General features: G+C 38.6%; 2 protein-coding genes across 5 annotated transcripts in view; both read left to right on the top strand.

The window, feature by feature from the left end:
- The window catches only part of LOC107681254 (A disintegrin and metalloproteinase with thrombospondin motifs 8-like), a 13,474-nt gene extending 6,013 nt beyond the window's left edge, over positions 1 to 7,461 (top strand). The window contains exons 5-9 of the mRNA XM_016477499.1: positions 1,189 to 1,487; positions 2,636 to 2,822; positions 2,995 to 3,167; positions 3,644 to 3,819; positions 5,075 to 7,461. Coding sequence (XP_016332985.1) covers positions 1,189 to 1,487; positions 2,636 to 2,822; positions 2,995 to 3,167; positions 3,644 to 3,819; positions 5,075 to 5,810 — 1,571 coding nt within the window. The 3' untranslated portion in view covers positions 5,811 to 7,461. The remainder of the gene's footprint in view (positions 1 to 1,188; positions 1,488 to 2,635; positions 2,823 to 2,994; positions 3,168 to 3,643; positions 3,820 to 5,074) is intronic.
- A 633-nt stretch (positions 7,462 to 8,094) lies between these two features.
- The window catches only part of LOC107681251 (zinc finger and BTB domain-containing protein 44), a 13,740-nt gene continuing 7,255 nt past the window's right edge, over positions 8,095 to 14,579 (top strand). For 2 of the 4 annotated variants that reach the window (XM_016477493.1, XM_016477496.1), the window contains exons 1-3: positions 8,095 to 8,377; positions 10,814 to 11,931; positions 12,948 to 13,032. In XM_016477493.1, the coding sequence (XP_016332979.1) occupies positions 10,845 to 11,931; positions 12,948 to 13,032 (1,172 nt within the window). In that variant the 5' untranslated portion in view covers positions 8,095 to 8,377; positions 10,814 to 10,844. Of the gene's footprint in view, positions 8,378 to 10,120; positions 10,271 to 10,813; positions 11,932 to 12,947; positions 13,033 to 14,579 lie in introns of those variants that run through there. The other 2 variants (XM_016477495.1, XM_016477494.1) reach the window with 2 other exon arrangements.

Raw genomic sequence — 14,579 nt, 5'->3', positions numbered from 1 at the left:
ATAGAAAGTTAAAAAGAACAGCATTTATTTGAAATAGAAATCTTTCCGTCAAGACTGTCCATTAGGGATGCCTAATATTAACTATGATTCAAATACAACAGGACAATTCACAATAAAGATGAACTCAGATAAGAAAAAGTGACAGCTCAGGAAATATGGTAGACATATTTTCTCCAGTTGTTGATTTATTTCCGTCGATATCTCAGTCTACACACTCTCGTTCCCGCTCTTCCACTGACTCACCTTCAGTGACTCACACATTCCAGGTTTAACAACTGTTTTCCCTCACAGAGACAGTACGTGTAGCCAAGCACATGCCGTCTTTACTGGTTGCACTGTTGCTACAGGTACTGTAGACTATGAACTGATACGGCTTCGAGGCTGTTATTTTCTATTGTTGTTATGCCTGTATCCGTTTCACCAAAAGCCTTTCATTACTAAGCATTCATAACATTCATTTAGGTGTGTAAAGCTGTATTGAAACCTTTCCAAATTCTTAATACTTAAGATGTTAAGGTGTCCTCAATACTTTAAGCCTAATTAGATTTCACAGTGTCAATCTCAGAAAAACACAAAGGGAGTCAAGAAGTCTGCGTAATTGTTTCAAAGCATTATACTGTCTCCATATCTTTATCCATATGGATAAAACTATGTTTAGGAAGAACATTTCTTACAGTTAAATTATACTTTCTTTTGTTACAGATTCAATTTTTTTTTGTTTTAGAGCGAGCTAACTGAGGCTGCACAATAATAGGTTACATAATGGATATCTCCAGATGGGAGACTATTATGTCTTACGCACATTGGGATGAGAGGAGGTACAGTGAGATCTCTCAGCAATGAAAATAGTCCCCTCAAGCTAACGTGCACACCTGTTTTAGACTTGCTGTATGTAAGAGATTGTTTAAGCTGAAGTAAACACTCGGTCAATGGCAACAGGCTTAAGGAAAACACTGCAAACCACTTTACAAGCATAAAATCATTTACATTTATATACATGAATTTGGGAGAAGCTTTTATCCAAAGCAACTTATCTTGTATTAAAGGTACACATTTTTTCAGTAACTGCTTTCCCTGAGAATCGAACCCGTGAACTAGGGGTTGCACTGTTTAAGCTACAGGAAGACAATCTTCAAGTTGAATTTGAAGCAAATAAGCTAAATAAAACCCTGCATGTGCATTCCTCAGGTGACTGTTTGCTGGATCCACCTGAGAAGAGCATCCCTTTACCTACCGAGTTCCCCGGCTGTATGTTTGGTCTGGACCGGCAGTGCCAGCAAGCTTTCGGGGACGAATATACCCACTGTCCCAATGCCCCTGAAGATCAGGCGTGTGCACAGCTGTGGTGTCGAGAGGAAGGAAAGATACAGTGCACGACCAGGAATGGAAGCCTTCCCTGGGCTGACGGTACTCCATGCGGGGAGGACAGGAGATGTCGTGAGGGTTCATGCATGTCGAGTGCACTGGAGGAGGCGGGAGAAGAGAAGGTATGCATGCCCAGGAGGATGTGTGTATGTGCGTCATCCGGTTTTATCACACTTTTACCTGTCAGCACGTATGCATCTAAAACACCCATGTACAGATTTACAGGCGCCACTATTAACAAATATCTGACACTGCAGGTGACGCTTGCGTATGGCCTCTTGTGCATCAACCTACTCTTCCTTTTAAAAATTGTAAACATTTATGCATACTGTCTCAATTATCTCTTCTGTCTCTCTCAGATTATTCAAAACTTTTACGTATTTCCCTTCCTTTGACATTAAAGATGACCAAGATTCACCATAGTGTTTACATGTCTGAAGAAGTCTTAAGAGTGTTTAGAGCCAGACTGTTCTTTTTTTATCCTTCAGAAAAAACTAATTCCTCCTCTTGGATTCCAACCAGCTGAGCAGCTTAAAATAATCAATCTACTTTAAATTCAGCTTCTAAATGCCAGAGAGAGAGAGAGAGAGAGAGAGAGAATGAGTTTATATAGAGGGAACCTTTAAAAAGCTCAATTATTTTTGAGCCTTCCATTAAAGATGCAGTTGCAATGTATTCAGCAAAGCCTCTAAAAATGTGTGATTATATTTGGTGTAGTGTGTTGAAAAAAAAACCAAGCTTGTGATCCCAGACGGCCTGGCTGTTAGAAAGCATCCCTCAGCCAACTCATAAAAAACCCTGACAGAAATGCAGTGTGGTATGCTCACATTCCGTCAGCTCTACGCTTACTGGAAGTGATGCTTAGGAGCACTTTGCATAGCAAAAGTGACAGTAAAGACATTTATAATGTTACAAAAGATTTCTATTTCAAATAAATGCTATTCTTTTGAATCTTTCCACACAGTTTCCACAAAAATATAAGCTGTTTTCAGCAATGATAATAATAAGAAATGTTTCTTGATCGGCAAATCAGTATATTGGAATGATTTCTGAAGATCATGTCACACTAAAGACTGGATTAATGGCTGCTAATAAATTCTGCTTTACCATCACAGGAATAAATGACATTTTCAAGTGTATTGAAAGATAACAGTTATTCTAAATTGTAGTAATATTTAGTAATGTTACTGTATTTTTACTTAATTTTTTTATACAAGGTGCTATATATTACAGTGAAATGTATATCTAACTGCCTCTATTTGTGTTCTAGGTGCCAGTCAATGGTGGCTGGGGAGAGTGGGGCCCTTGGGGGCCGTGTTCACGGACATGTGGTGGGGGTGTGGAGTTTTCTCAACGCGAGTGCACTGCTCCAGTGCCACAGAACGGGGGCTCGTACTGTGTGGGACAGAGGGTCAAATACCAGTCCTGCAATACTCAGACATGCCCAGAGGACCATGGTAACATTTTATAAATAAACCTCCATACACACACTGGGTGGCAGAGGTCACATTATTGAGGGCTAGAGAATGAGTGAGGGGAGTGAATGAGGTCAAGAGATCAAAAGACTATGCATTTGTTATAATCACATTATTCTTAGTGGTGCACCAGTGACCATTTTTTAATCCACAGGAAAAAGCTTCAGAGAGGAGCAGTGTGAAAAGTATAATACTGACCGTTATTTGGACATTCAAGGAAACATGAAGCAGTGGATCCCAAAATATTCCGGTGTCTCTCCACGAGACCGCTGCAAACTCGTCTGCCGAGCCAAAGGGAGCAATGAATTCAAAGTTTTTGAAGCTAAGGTGCACATCCATTGAAAATGTTTTCTAATCTGATCAGCAATAATGACAACATGTGAAAGAAATTTTAGTCTCTTCTGTGTATGTGCCTGCTCTAAAGCTTTACTAAGACGTCAGATGATCTCTTTCTTAGACTTTCCTCTTGCCACAGGCCCATTGATATCTTTACACTCCCACTAAACTCTCATGCATGAAATATTTTCCCTGTTGTAAAATGTGAAACCTGAGCACCCTAACCCTACAGTCCAGCTACTTGCTTAAGCTCTTGAGTGCACCTCTGTAACTGATATTTCAGATACAGTTGAAATGTACTTGGTTTTGCGTCATCCACCCAGAGTTTTTGCTATTCCGCTTTATGTGGAATAGCCATTATGTTAGAACAGAATACACTGGAGCACTTAGGCTGCCACTGCAATAAAAGTGTTTTGTTTATGGTTTTCTGTCTATTCTAATGCTGATGTTTCATATGTGCTGTGCAGGTCGTGGATGGCACCACCTGTGGGCCAGACACCACATCTATCTGTGTTCAGGGCCAGTGCATCAAAGCTGGTTGTGACCAGGTGATAGGCTCCAATGAAAAGCTGGATAAGTGTGGTATCTGCGGAGGTGACGGTACGAACTGTAGGAAAATAAGCAGCTCATTAAACAAAGCTACGTAAGTATAGATTGTATATGTAAGCATTACTAATGCCATTTAAAATTATGGAACAAAGGTGTGAGCTACTGATATAACTGAATCTATCCATAACAATATTATAATGTACAGTATGAAAAATGGATATTCAATGGAGAATACCAGTGGAACAGTGTTATTAAATTATTCTGTTTTTATAGATTGTCTTTAAGTGAGCTAAGGTAGTCTAAATGTAGAAAAGGGTAAATGATCATGTACAAATGAAGTATCCAATATAATATTGATAAATTCAAAAATTCCGAGCTCCAGAAGGGGGTTTTCACAATGATACCATAGAAGAACCATTGTTCTGTGAACAGTTCTTAAAAGAAAGTTTTTTGTCTTTAAGGTGTGGTCACAGTAGTAAAATTGCAACGAAATTTTGCAAACAAAAAAAGTCCATTGTCTATAGAGGGTTATGCCCACTGAGTGGCAGCATTAGTGTTCAGCTTGAATGCAGTGAAAACAAAATGTAGTTTCTACAAAATATATTGAAACAACCAAAATATTCATTTGGGTTCTCGTCACTTTTGACATAATGTCATTTCTGCCTTTAACAAGTTTTAGGGCTGGGTGATATGACAATACATAACAATGATCATCCATATTTGGATCTAGCTATATTGCATTTATAGTGTTGTCTAACAGATCAAGTATGCTACAGTATGTACATGGACCACTGGTTCTCTGAGTCCAACTGCCTTTAATTTAATCAGGTAATATTTTTTTTACTCCCGTTTTCACAGTTCTACTAGTGCCAGCCAAGTTGCAAGACGTGTTGCCACTCAGTCTGGCTGAGTGGGCATGTTCTGTCACGAAAGTGACATCAATGCATATACCCTCTATTGTCACTAACACAGAAATGTATGAAGCACCCTTCACACACAAGTCACTTTCAAAACAAGCAAGTTTTTATTGGTCAATGCGACAAATTCATGTGACCAACTTGAAAATGAGCAAAACCTGCATGGGAAAGTTTTTCGCCCTCACATAAAAATTGTGAAAGAACAGATTACTATTGGAATAGTAACCTATTCAATTAGAAGGTGTACCACACCTTCAGAGTAAAGAACAATGGAAAATTCTGCAATGGAAAGATTCCATGGATGTTAAAGATATTTCATGGAACCAGAGATGCTAATAAAGAACCTTTCATTTTAAGAGTGTAATGTCACCCGATAACCAATATTGTACTGATATTCATATGAAACATTGTTTGCCTATAATATCTCCACAGTATTGGCTACACTGATATTGTTACCATCCCTGCTGGGGCGACTAATATTGACATAAAACAGCGCAGCCATCGAGGCATCGCACACGACGGTAACTACTTGGCGGTAAAGGCAGGAGACGGAACCTACATCCTGAATGGGAATTTCTCCGTGTCTATGGCAGAGCAGGACATCCCAGTGCCTGGCGCCATGCTACGCTACAGCGGCTCTTCCACCACCTTGGAGCGCCTCCTCAGCTTTCACAGACTTCGGGAGCCCATCACCATCCAGCTGCTGTCCACCGCTGGGGACACCTCACCCCCTAGAATCAAGTATACTTTCTTTTTGCCGAGGGATGTGCCTTTTAGCAAGCCTGGCACAGAGAGCAGGATTTCGCCACATGTCATCTTGCCCTTTGGGGGAGCTGACTGGGTCCTGGGTGAGTGGTCTGAGTGCTCCAAGAGCTGTGGTGCTGGATGGTCCAGGAGAAGCGTGGAGTGTAGAGATGGGGAGGGATCCTTGTCTTACCTCTGCGATGCCGACCTGAGACCGGCAGACATCCGGCCCTGTGGGGATCTGCCCTGTCCCATGTGGCAAATGGGGCCGTGGTCAGCGTGCTCACGGACTTGTGGAGTCGGACAGCGCCACCGCACTGTAGTCTGCATGGACTACACGGGCAAGGTTCTAGAGCATGAGAAGTGCAACCCAGACAAGAGGCCAGAGGTAGTTGTAGCGGAATGTTTTTATCAGGACTGCTAAAGCTGACATTGTGTGCAGTAGTAGAGAATGAGGAGGTGGTGGCATCCGTAGTGACTGAGAAAAAGCTTTAGAAACGAGCTAAGAAGCTCTTGGGGATAGAGCATTAGATTGGAGATCACTTGTCAAGCATAACCAGGACATTTGATAAGAGTTATTATCTATATCATGGTTTAGTCTAATTCTCTGTCTTTTAACCACAAAGGTAACCTCCCACGGAGATCTACCTCAGTCAATACAAGCTTCATAATGTTCACAGTTGTTTAGAGAGGAGTCCGTTGGAAAACATTTGCACAAACCTGCTGAAATGAGCCCAAATTAAGGTACCTAAAGATGGTCATAAATGATTCAAGTCAGATCATCCACCTTTCTAGAACTGTCCACAACGAACTGCATTTTAGTATCTTTATACATGCTAGACTAATTGATTTCACACATTTATTTTAATTGCCAGCTTATGTTTTGTAGCATTGAGTCTGTTTCGTATTAATATCTACTCCTTTTAATACTGGTATCACCCTCAAAGGCTTTCAGATTTTTCATATTGCAACACTGGAGGAAGCAGTATTTGGAAGTACAGTCCTTTACTAGTCTCACAATAGCTGTATGTGAACAACATACACAGATGAGAGCTGTTGGAATAGATGCAAATATGCTAACTTTACCTTTAAAATGTTGCCTGGCTATGACTGTTGATTTGGATGAATGATTTTAGTTTGTAATGAAGAATCAAAGTGGAATCGCCTTCTCTCACACACTGTTGGTCTTTCTGTACATGAGGCAACAAGCTATCCCAGTTTGAGAGCAACTAAGTGTGCCTTTAATTCATTAATTTCTCTATTGGCATCCACTGGTGCACATTACTTAAAAGGGATCATTTAATATAACCGATACTGGCATATGTGAGTTTACAGGAGAAAGTAATTTATTGCTAAATGTTCATTTAGAAGTGGATAATTACTGTATATTATTGGACACACATGTGCCCTCAAGATAATTGCAATGATTGCTAAGACACAAAAAGAGAAAATACATTTCCTGTGAAAGACACATTGAGATTGCATGCATCTTTGCAATCTATATTCTGTTAATTTGTCTTTACTCTTCCAAGCTTTAGTTGACACTGTATAAATGCATTTAAAAATCTATCACCCACTCACCCATTATAAGAAAGAAGAGAAAAACTAATCTGAATGTTGTTAATAAATAGTATTTTATTTAATAGGACAACTATAGGCAAACAGTTCTAACGCAGCAGTTCTGAGCAGACATGGCTGATATTTCTGAAATTTTCCCTTTAGCCGTACGATCACTGATATTTGTTGCAAGAGCCGTTTCACATATGGCAAAATTACATTTAATTTGATACTTGCAAATCTTCTTAGCCTGTAATGTAATTGAACAGAACCTGTAAAAAATTAATAAATATGAGAGAAAAGATTTGCATTCCATTTGAGTCAAAAGTATGCAAGTTTTGAAATGGTGCATATTTGAAACTAAAGCATTCTATCCCTTCAATGAAGGTCTGCACAATGCTATTGTTATAGCTTCCTTTTACAAGCTATTTATTTTTCTACCTTCAACACCTAATGTTTTTTTTTCTTGATGCTGCTGTCTGTCTTATACATGATTGATGTAAGAATTTAAATCAATTAAATGTCTACAATAATACAATTCTTCTTGATTCATTTGTAAGGCCTCCATGTCAACACATTGTTAACCAATAGCTACATTGTTACCTTAAGTGTACAAATGAATTCATAAAACATTGTATCAATGAACAGCTGTGCATACAAAACAAATGCATGAAAAGTTGTATGTCCAGACTAACAAAATACTGGGAACTAAGATGAAACCTCAGGGTGCCAATTAAAACTCAGAGAATATGCAAATGTAGTTAAATAAGGAGTCTGTGTTAGAGAGTTCTGTGCATGTCTGCTTACTCCAGTAGATTTTGTGAGGAAGGTAAGTTTCCTACATTCAATCAAATCTTTTTTTTTTCTTTTTTTTTTTACTTTTTTTTTTAAGAATACATTAGTAACTACCCTGTCACATGTAAAGTTATTTCATAACCTCAAAAAGGGCAAAGACAACACGACAAAAGAGCTTTCTAAAACCAGTAACCTATAACTATGCAGTCTGAAACAAAACTCTTTAATACCTTCTAAATGGTCTACAAAAATGAAAACCGTGCTTTTATTTTGTGTTATTGCGTCATCACAGCGCTTTTGAAGTCATCAGTAAAAATGAGAGGTCAGTCGCACGAGCCCCGTGAAAAGCATTCTGGGATACAATATGTAAACATCAGCCTCAAACCTGTCAGACGAGATTCCAATGCATTTTATACATAATGAAATTTTGAACAGACTTATTTTTTATGATTTTGCTATTTAATACAAACGGGGGCACTCGACTTCGTGATTTATCGGGATGTGACGATGCTGTCAAGAAGCGACAGTACTTCTGTGCAAGTGTCAGAATGCTAGCGGCTAGTTAGCGCGCTGCTGGATCACATTCATGCGCTTATAGTTGTCTTACATTTCAACGGATTCGTCCATTCTTTGTTACCGGTGAGCTGCACAGATATACATCCAACGCAAGTAATGTTTCGTACACTGTGTTGACACTGACGACACTGTTTTAGCTGTCGTCAGAGATTAGCGAGCTAGCCAATGAATGCAGCAGGTTAGCTGGACGTTGTTTTCGGACTCTGAAAACCGTAATGCATCTTCATTTTCTTGAGTATATTTTATGCACGAGTTTCTGATAATGTCACATTGTTAATTCGCATTGGGCTTTCATATATTAATCGTAACCTAACTCTCTAGGTTACACATCCAGGCCACATCCAACCTGTCAAAATGCGCAGTTTTTGGTGATTCAGAAATTCAAGTGTGCATCAGATGCATCAATCTAAAGCTTCGATTCGGGAGTTGGATATAAACAAGTGAGAATTATACTGTTACGGCTACTACTGGGAATAAATGTTTGCTATTTGATACATAAACAAAAGCAACTCGTGTGTAAAGCCACGCCCCTAACTTTCTCTAAGAGAGAATTTGACAGCCATCAATAAGATGCCATTGTCCCTTCCCGTAACTATTAATGGATGGGTGATTTCTGTAATTAAGTTTTTATTTTATTTTATATTTTTTGATATTGGTATGGCATTTATGATACGTTCCCCCTAAACGCCCCTTTCTAAAATATTTTAAGTGGGTAATTCAGGATAAATCTTCAGTCGTTATATATTTTGAACCTGTCACCTTCATATTCGTTTTGGAAGCCTTTTAAAGGAACTCAAGAAAAAAAAAAAAATCTTATTCACCTTTGTGTTTTTCCAAACCGCTTTCTTCTAATAATGATGATGATATGATGAAAAATTGTCAAATTTTCATCCTTCCTAAAATATAATAGTAGTTGATTTATACTTATTTAAATATCCGGGTTGTAATGTATATTTTCTATGTAAGCCCAGTTTCATCACATTAAAAAAAAAAAACTTTTGTAAATCATAATTCTGACATAAAAAGTCAAAATGATGACATACTAATTTATAATTAAGACATAAGTCATAGTTATGACATGTTGATAGTTGATATTTTGAATCTGATATTTTTGTCATGATGTCGTAAGTTTGCCTTTTATGTCAATTTTGCTTTTTTTTGTGGCAGAGATGGGCTTTTATAACTTTCTTTGTTCACAGTACTTTTTTGCTCATTTTTTTAGAATAATGTTGGTGTGGGCTATAAACCTTTAAAACAAACGAATTTAATTTATTTACTGTTAATAAGTTACTACGTTAACTGATATCCTTAAACGATGCATTTTATAAACATTTTCACAAAAAATGTGCTGTGGCAAAAGGATTTATGGCTTTTTTTATAGCTCTACGCGTTCATTTGTCCCAAAATTGTTGTAAAGTCTCTGTCACTGTGGAATGCATCTTGCTGTTCTAAGAATTGAAAGTATTATCTTTCTAAGAATTAAATGATTGCTTACTTCATCTCCACTGCAGTTGCAAACGTTTAACAGCGTGAGTCAAGGACCAGAGATGATCCCTTTCTCTCTAAACCCAGCCGGACTCATTTGGATATCCATATTGTTTAGACATATCTGCCATCCCTCTGTTAGCTGTCAGCTGGATCCAAGCAATGCAATACCAGTTTTCGGCAGATGTTATTTGAGGGAGTTTATTTGGGCTTGGAAATGTGACAAAATCAGGATTCCTCAGCTCTGAATCATTCTAAGTATGTGCTTGTGCTTTGTGTCATAAGGACCACTGGAACTGAAAAGTGCTGAAGGTGTAAAGCCATGTGCGTGTCTTCTGTCTGTATAAGTAGCTTTGCTAGATCAGCAGTGAGGAGAAATTTTCCTTGCCAGTGACATAAGTGAGATGGATGAACTATTACTTGGGAGGAAAACATAAAAAATGTACAATTTGAAAAAGTCTTTTTTTGCGGGTACTTTTTTATTATTACACACATAATATTAAATAAAATTTTTAAAGTAGGCTGTGTGCAAGATATTTGGAGTTCTCATGTTTTTGCAATACTAATGTTTAACAATTAATCGATTGTTAAAGGGGTAGTTCACCCAAAAATAAAAATTCTGTCATCATTTACTCACCCTCATGTACCAAACCTGCATGACTTTCTTTCTTCTGCGAAAAATAAAAGAAAATGTTTTGAGAACAACATTCCTCAAAATATCTATTTTATGTTTCACAAAAGAAAGTAAGTCATACAGGTTTGACACTTTATGAAATTATGTCGAGTTAATGTTGACAGAATTTTAATTTTTCCGTGAACTATCCCTTTAATTTGAATGATTATGAATATTCCTGCAAACTTACATCCCTACTTCAAATATTCAGTTACAGATTGTGTCATGTTTAGAACTACAACAGAACAAAAAGCTGTTGTAGCTCAATTGTATCCAACCATGTAAACATAACTTGCTTTTATTAGCCATTTTGTTGCACTAAAGTATCTTATTCTTTCCAGGCAGTCCAGACTCCTCTTCCTGCTGTGAAGGATGGGTGTGAAAACCTTCACTCACAACTCCCCCAACCACAGCCAAGAGCTTTTAGATAAGCTCAACACCCTACGCAGTGAGGGCCACTTTTGTGACGTCACCATCCGCGTACAAGGCCAGATGTTCTCGGCCCACAAGGTAGTGCTAGCCTGCTGTAGTGACTTCCTTCGAGCGAAGCTTTCTGGGAAGCCGGCTGAAGAAGACACTGTAATAGTAGGTGAAGATAACAAACATGTGCTGGATCTCCAACACGTGACGGTCGCAGGTTTCGCTCCTCTTCTGGAATATGCGTACACGTCCACCCTGTCCATTAGTACGGAGAATATCATCGACGTACTGGCAGCTGCTAGCTACATGCAGATGTTTGCGGTGGCCAACACTTGCTCTGAGTTCATGAAGTCCAGTATCCTGTGGAACTCTGCATCCTCAGCAGCAGGAGGTCCTGGTAGCACCCAGCCTCCAGTTTTACACAGACCCCAAGAGACCCCTGAAGGCCATGCGAGCTGCACCCTCGCCCCTGTAGATGCCCTCTCGCCGTCTCCGGTCTCATCCGAATGCAGCGTACCGGAGCGGCCCATTCCTGTGTGCCGCGAGTCTAGACGCAAGCGCAAAGGCTTTGCGAGCCCGCAACCAGCATCCTCAACCTCTCCGCAAGTCCCCAACCCCTCTCCCTCCTCTTCCTCCTTCCCAGAGAGTTCAGCGCAGGCTCTGGAACCATCTCTGGCCTTCTCCTGGACATACCCCTTTGGTGTGGACCGCCGGTTTGCGGCAGAAAAGTCAAAACTTCCTGAAGGCCTCCTGGAACCATCTGGAGCACCGGGGCAGGACTCTAGTGGACGGGCATTGGTGGAGTATTTGGCCTGCGAGGGCCCACATGGCCTGGGCGTAGGGGGCGCAGCAGGGGTGGAGGAGGAGGAAGAAGAAGATGTGCAGGTGAAGGTGGAAAGGCTGAGTGATGAAGAAGTGCATGAAGAAGCTTCTCAACCAGTCAGTGCTCCACACAGTTCTCTGAGTGACCAGCAGACGGTTCCTGGCAATGAACACACCCAAGAAGATCTACTCATCAGCCCTCAGTCCTCATCCATTGGTAAGACTCTTTACTCTTTACCTAATAGTGATACCCTAAATTTATTTCGATATTTTGGTTATTTTGTAAAATATCATGTGGTGTGACACTCGAAAAAGTAATGAAATGTATTAATAATAATTCATGATGTTTGTAAAAAAAATAAAATATTATTTTAAAGAAATTAATGCTTGTATTTAGCAAGAATGCATTAAATTGATCAAAGTGACAGTAATGACATTTATAATGTTACAAAATACTGTTACAAAAATAAATGATGTTCTTTTTAACTTTCTATTCATCTAATAATCCTGAAAAATAGCAGTGACTGTGAATTAATAATAATTGTTATTATTTTAATAATGTTAATAATATTTGTGATAAGCTTTGCCATCAAATATGATATAATAGAAAACAAATATTGTATTATTTCACCATATTAGTTTTACTGTATTTTTGGTCATATGAATGCAGCCTTGGTGAGCAAGAGTCGTCTTTCAGAACCACTCTTACTAGCCCCAAAAATTTCAATAGCAGTGTATATTTCACAACACTTTTTGCAATTATGATGTGTTTTCATTCATATGAAAAAAAAAAATTTCTTGATAGTTGCACATGACATTTAAGTCATTAAATTGAAACCTTCTTGAAAGTTCTTCCAAACCATAAGAAATCAACATGAATACAAAGAGTACATTTATAAGAACTTGGAAAAATGTTTTAGAAATCAAGTTTAGAACACATGTGACATTTCTTTATTATAAGCACTTTCATGTCATTGACCCACGTGTTTAGTGAGTCAGTAGATTATCAAAGTCATAATTGCTGTTAACATTTCACTGAATCAACCTTATGTTTACTTAATTTTTAAATGTCATATTTACCTCATATTTATCACACTGTTAATCTCTGATTATTTCATGCACTTATGAGAACATTTGTCTGAGGCTGTATGTGTTTAAAATAAAAGTAGATGACAAAATATTAAGATTTTACTGGAACAGAGGTTCAGAAACGACCTTCTGCTCTCTCTTCAGGCTCCCTGGATGAGGGGGTGACGGAGGGTCTCCAATCCATGCAGGGCACTCCAAACACTACTGGTCACATGGAGGAGGATGAGAGGTAAGACCCCTTTGGTGTCTGTGTTGTTTTTACAGAGTATCCTTTTACGACGTCTCAATTTTATGATTGAACTAAAGGGCCCCTCTGAGGAGGGACATAATATTTTAGTCTTCTCATCATCGTCTTTCCTCATGTATACTTACTTATTAAGCAGAAGAGGCTTCTGTGATATTGTAGTGGCTATTCAGATGGGGATTTCTTGCCAAGAGGCCAGAGAAGCTAGTTGGCAGACTTTCTGGAAACTTCTTGGACCTGAATTTGCCTTTTGGAATACTGGAAGAATAGGGAAATGGTATGATGCAAAACAAATGGGATAAAAAAGACACTGCTTTCCTTCTTAGCAGTGAAGTCTGCTTTTATATGACAACTTGATATACCTGACTAAATGTGTTATATGTTAGCCTTAAACCTTTGTGGGCTGATCTCTGTGGATCTGTAGACAAAGGAAATAGTAGTGGTAGCATGAATAGAAGTAAAATACTCAATAAGCTATTTGAAGACTAGTGTGACACATTCCCACCCAAATTTACATTTATTCATTTAAAGTGGTCATGAAATAGAAAATCAAAATATCCTATATATTTACACATATAAGGGGTTACAATAAAACAATACTAATAAAAAAGTACTACAATAAAAAGGTACTGCAAGTTTCATCCCAGTTGTGACATCATGGTTTTCCTCTAAATGTCGTAACACACTAAACAAGGAAGTCTGCCAAGCAGTTATGAGAGCAATACTGTTGTCTATAGGACTGTCTTCAAAAACTCTGCTCTTCTTTCTTTTTTGGACCACAAAAAGAATCATTTAAAAAAATGTCCTATTTGTGCTTTTCCATATAATGAAAGTATATGGCAATCAACATCAAGCTTTTAAAAAAGAAAGTATCACAGAGTGGTCAGATGCGACACGTGATGTATATACCATGTTTTCTGCGGGTATGTGATAGGGTTTGGTAAGAAACAGACTGAAATTAAACATTATTTAAGAAATATCCTTTGCGTCTCTGATAACTCGCAACAACAAGTTATTCAACTCGGTTATTCAAGTTATTCAACTACACAGATACTTTTTGAGGGGGTTTCTAGACGTTGTTTTTCCGTGTCCCATTTTTTATTTGTTACATAATGTTAAAGGGGTCATATGATGCGATTTCAAGTTTTCCTTTCTCTTTGGAGTGTTACAAGCTGTTCGTGAATAGATAAGATCCCTAAATTTGCAAAGACTAAAGTCTCAAACCCAAAGAGATATTCTTTATAAAAGTTAAGACTGGTCCACGCCCTCCTAAAACCCCTCTTTAAAACACACCCCCACATGTCTACATCACTATGTGGGGAAGATTTGCATAACGCCACCCAAATGTTCACACAACGAAAGAAGGCGTAACGTTATTGTTGCTGCCACCGGCGCCGCCATGTTGTGAAGACGCTGTGTTTCGTTGCGAAAGCGAAACTACTTTGTTTGGCCTTCCAAAAGAGGACACAACTAGAAATCCTTGGTTAAGTTGTATTTACAACACTGTTCCAGAACAGTTCAAACCAAATATT

The sequence above is a fragment of the Sinocyclocheilus anshuiensis genome, unplaced genomic scaffold, assembly GCF_001515605.1.
Source record: "Sinocyclocheilus anshuiensis isolate Anshui unplaced genomic scaffold, SAMN03320099.WGS_v1.1 scaffold1495, whole genome shotgun sequence".
Taxonomy (NCBI): domain Eukaryota; kingdom Metazoa; phylum Chordata; class Actinopteri; order Cypriniformes; family Cyprinidae; genus Sinocyclocheilus; species Sinocyclocheilus anshuiensis.
The sequence above is the reverse complement of the archived record's forward strand: the minus strand, read 5'-3'. Positions and strand labels throughout refer to the sequence as shown.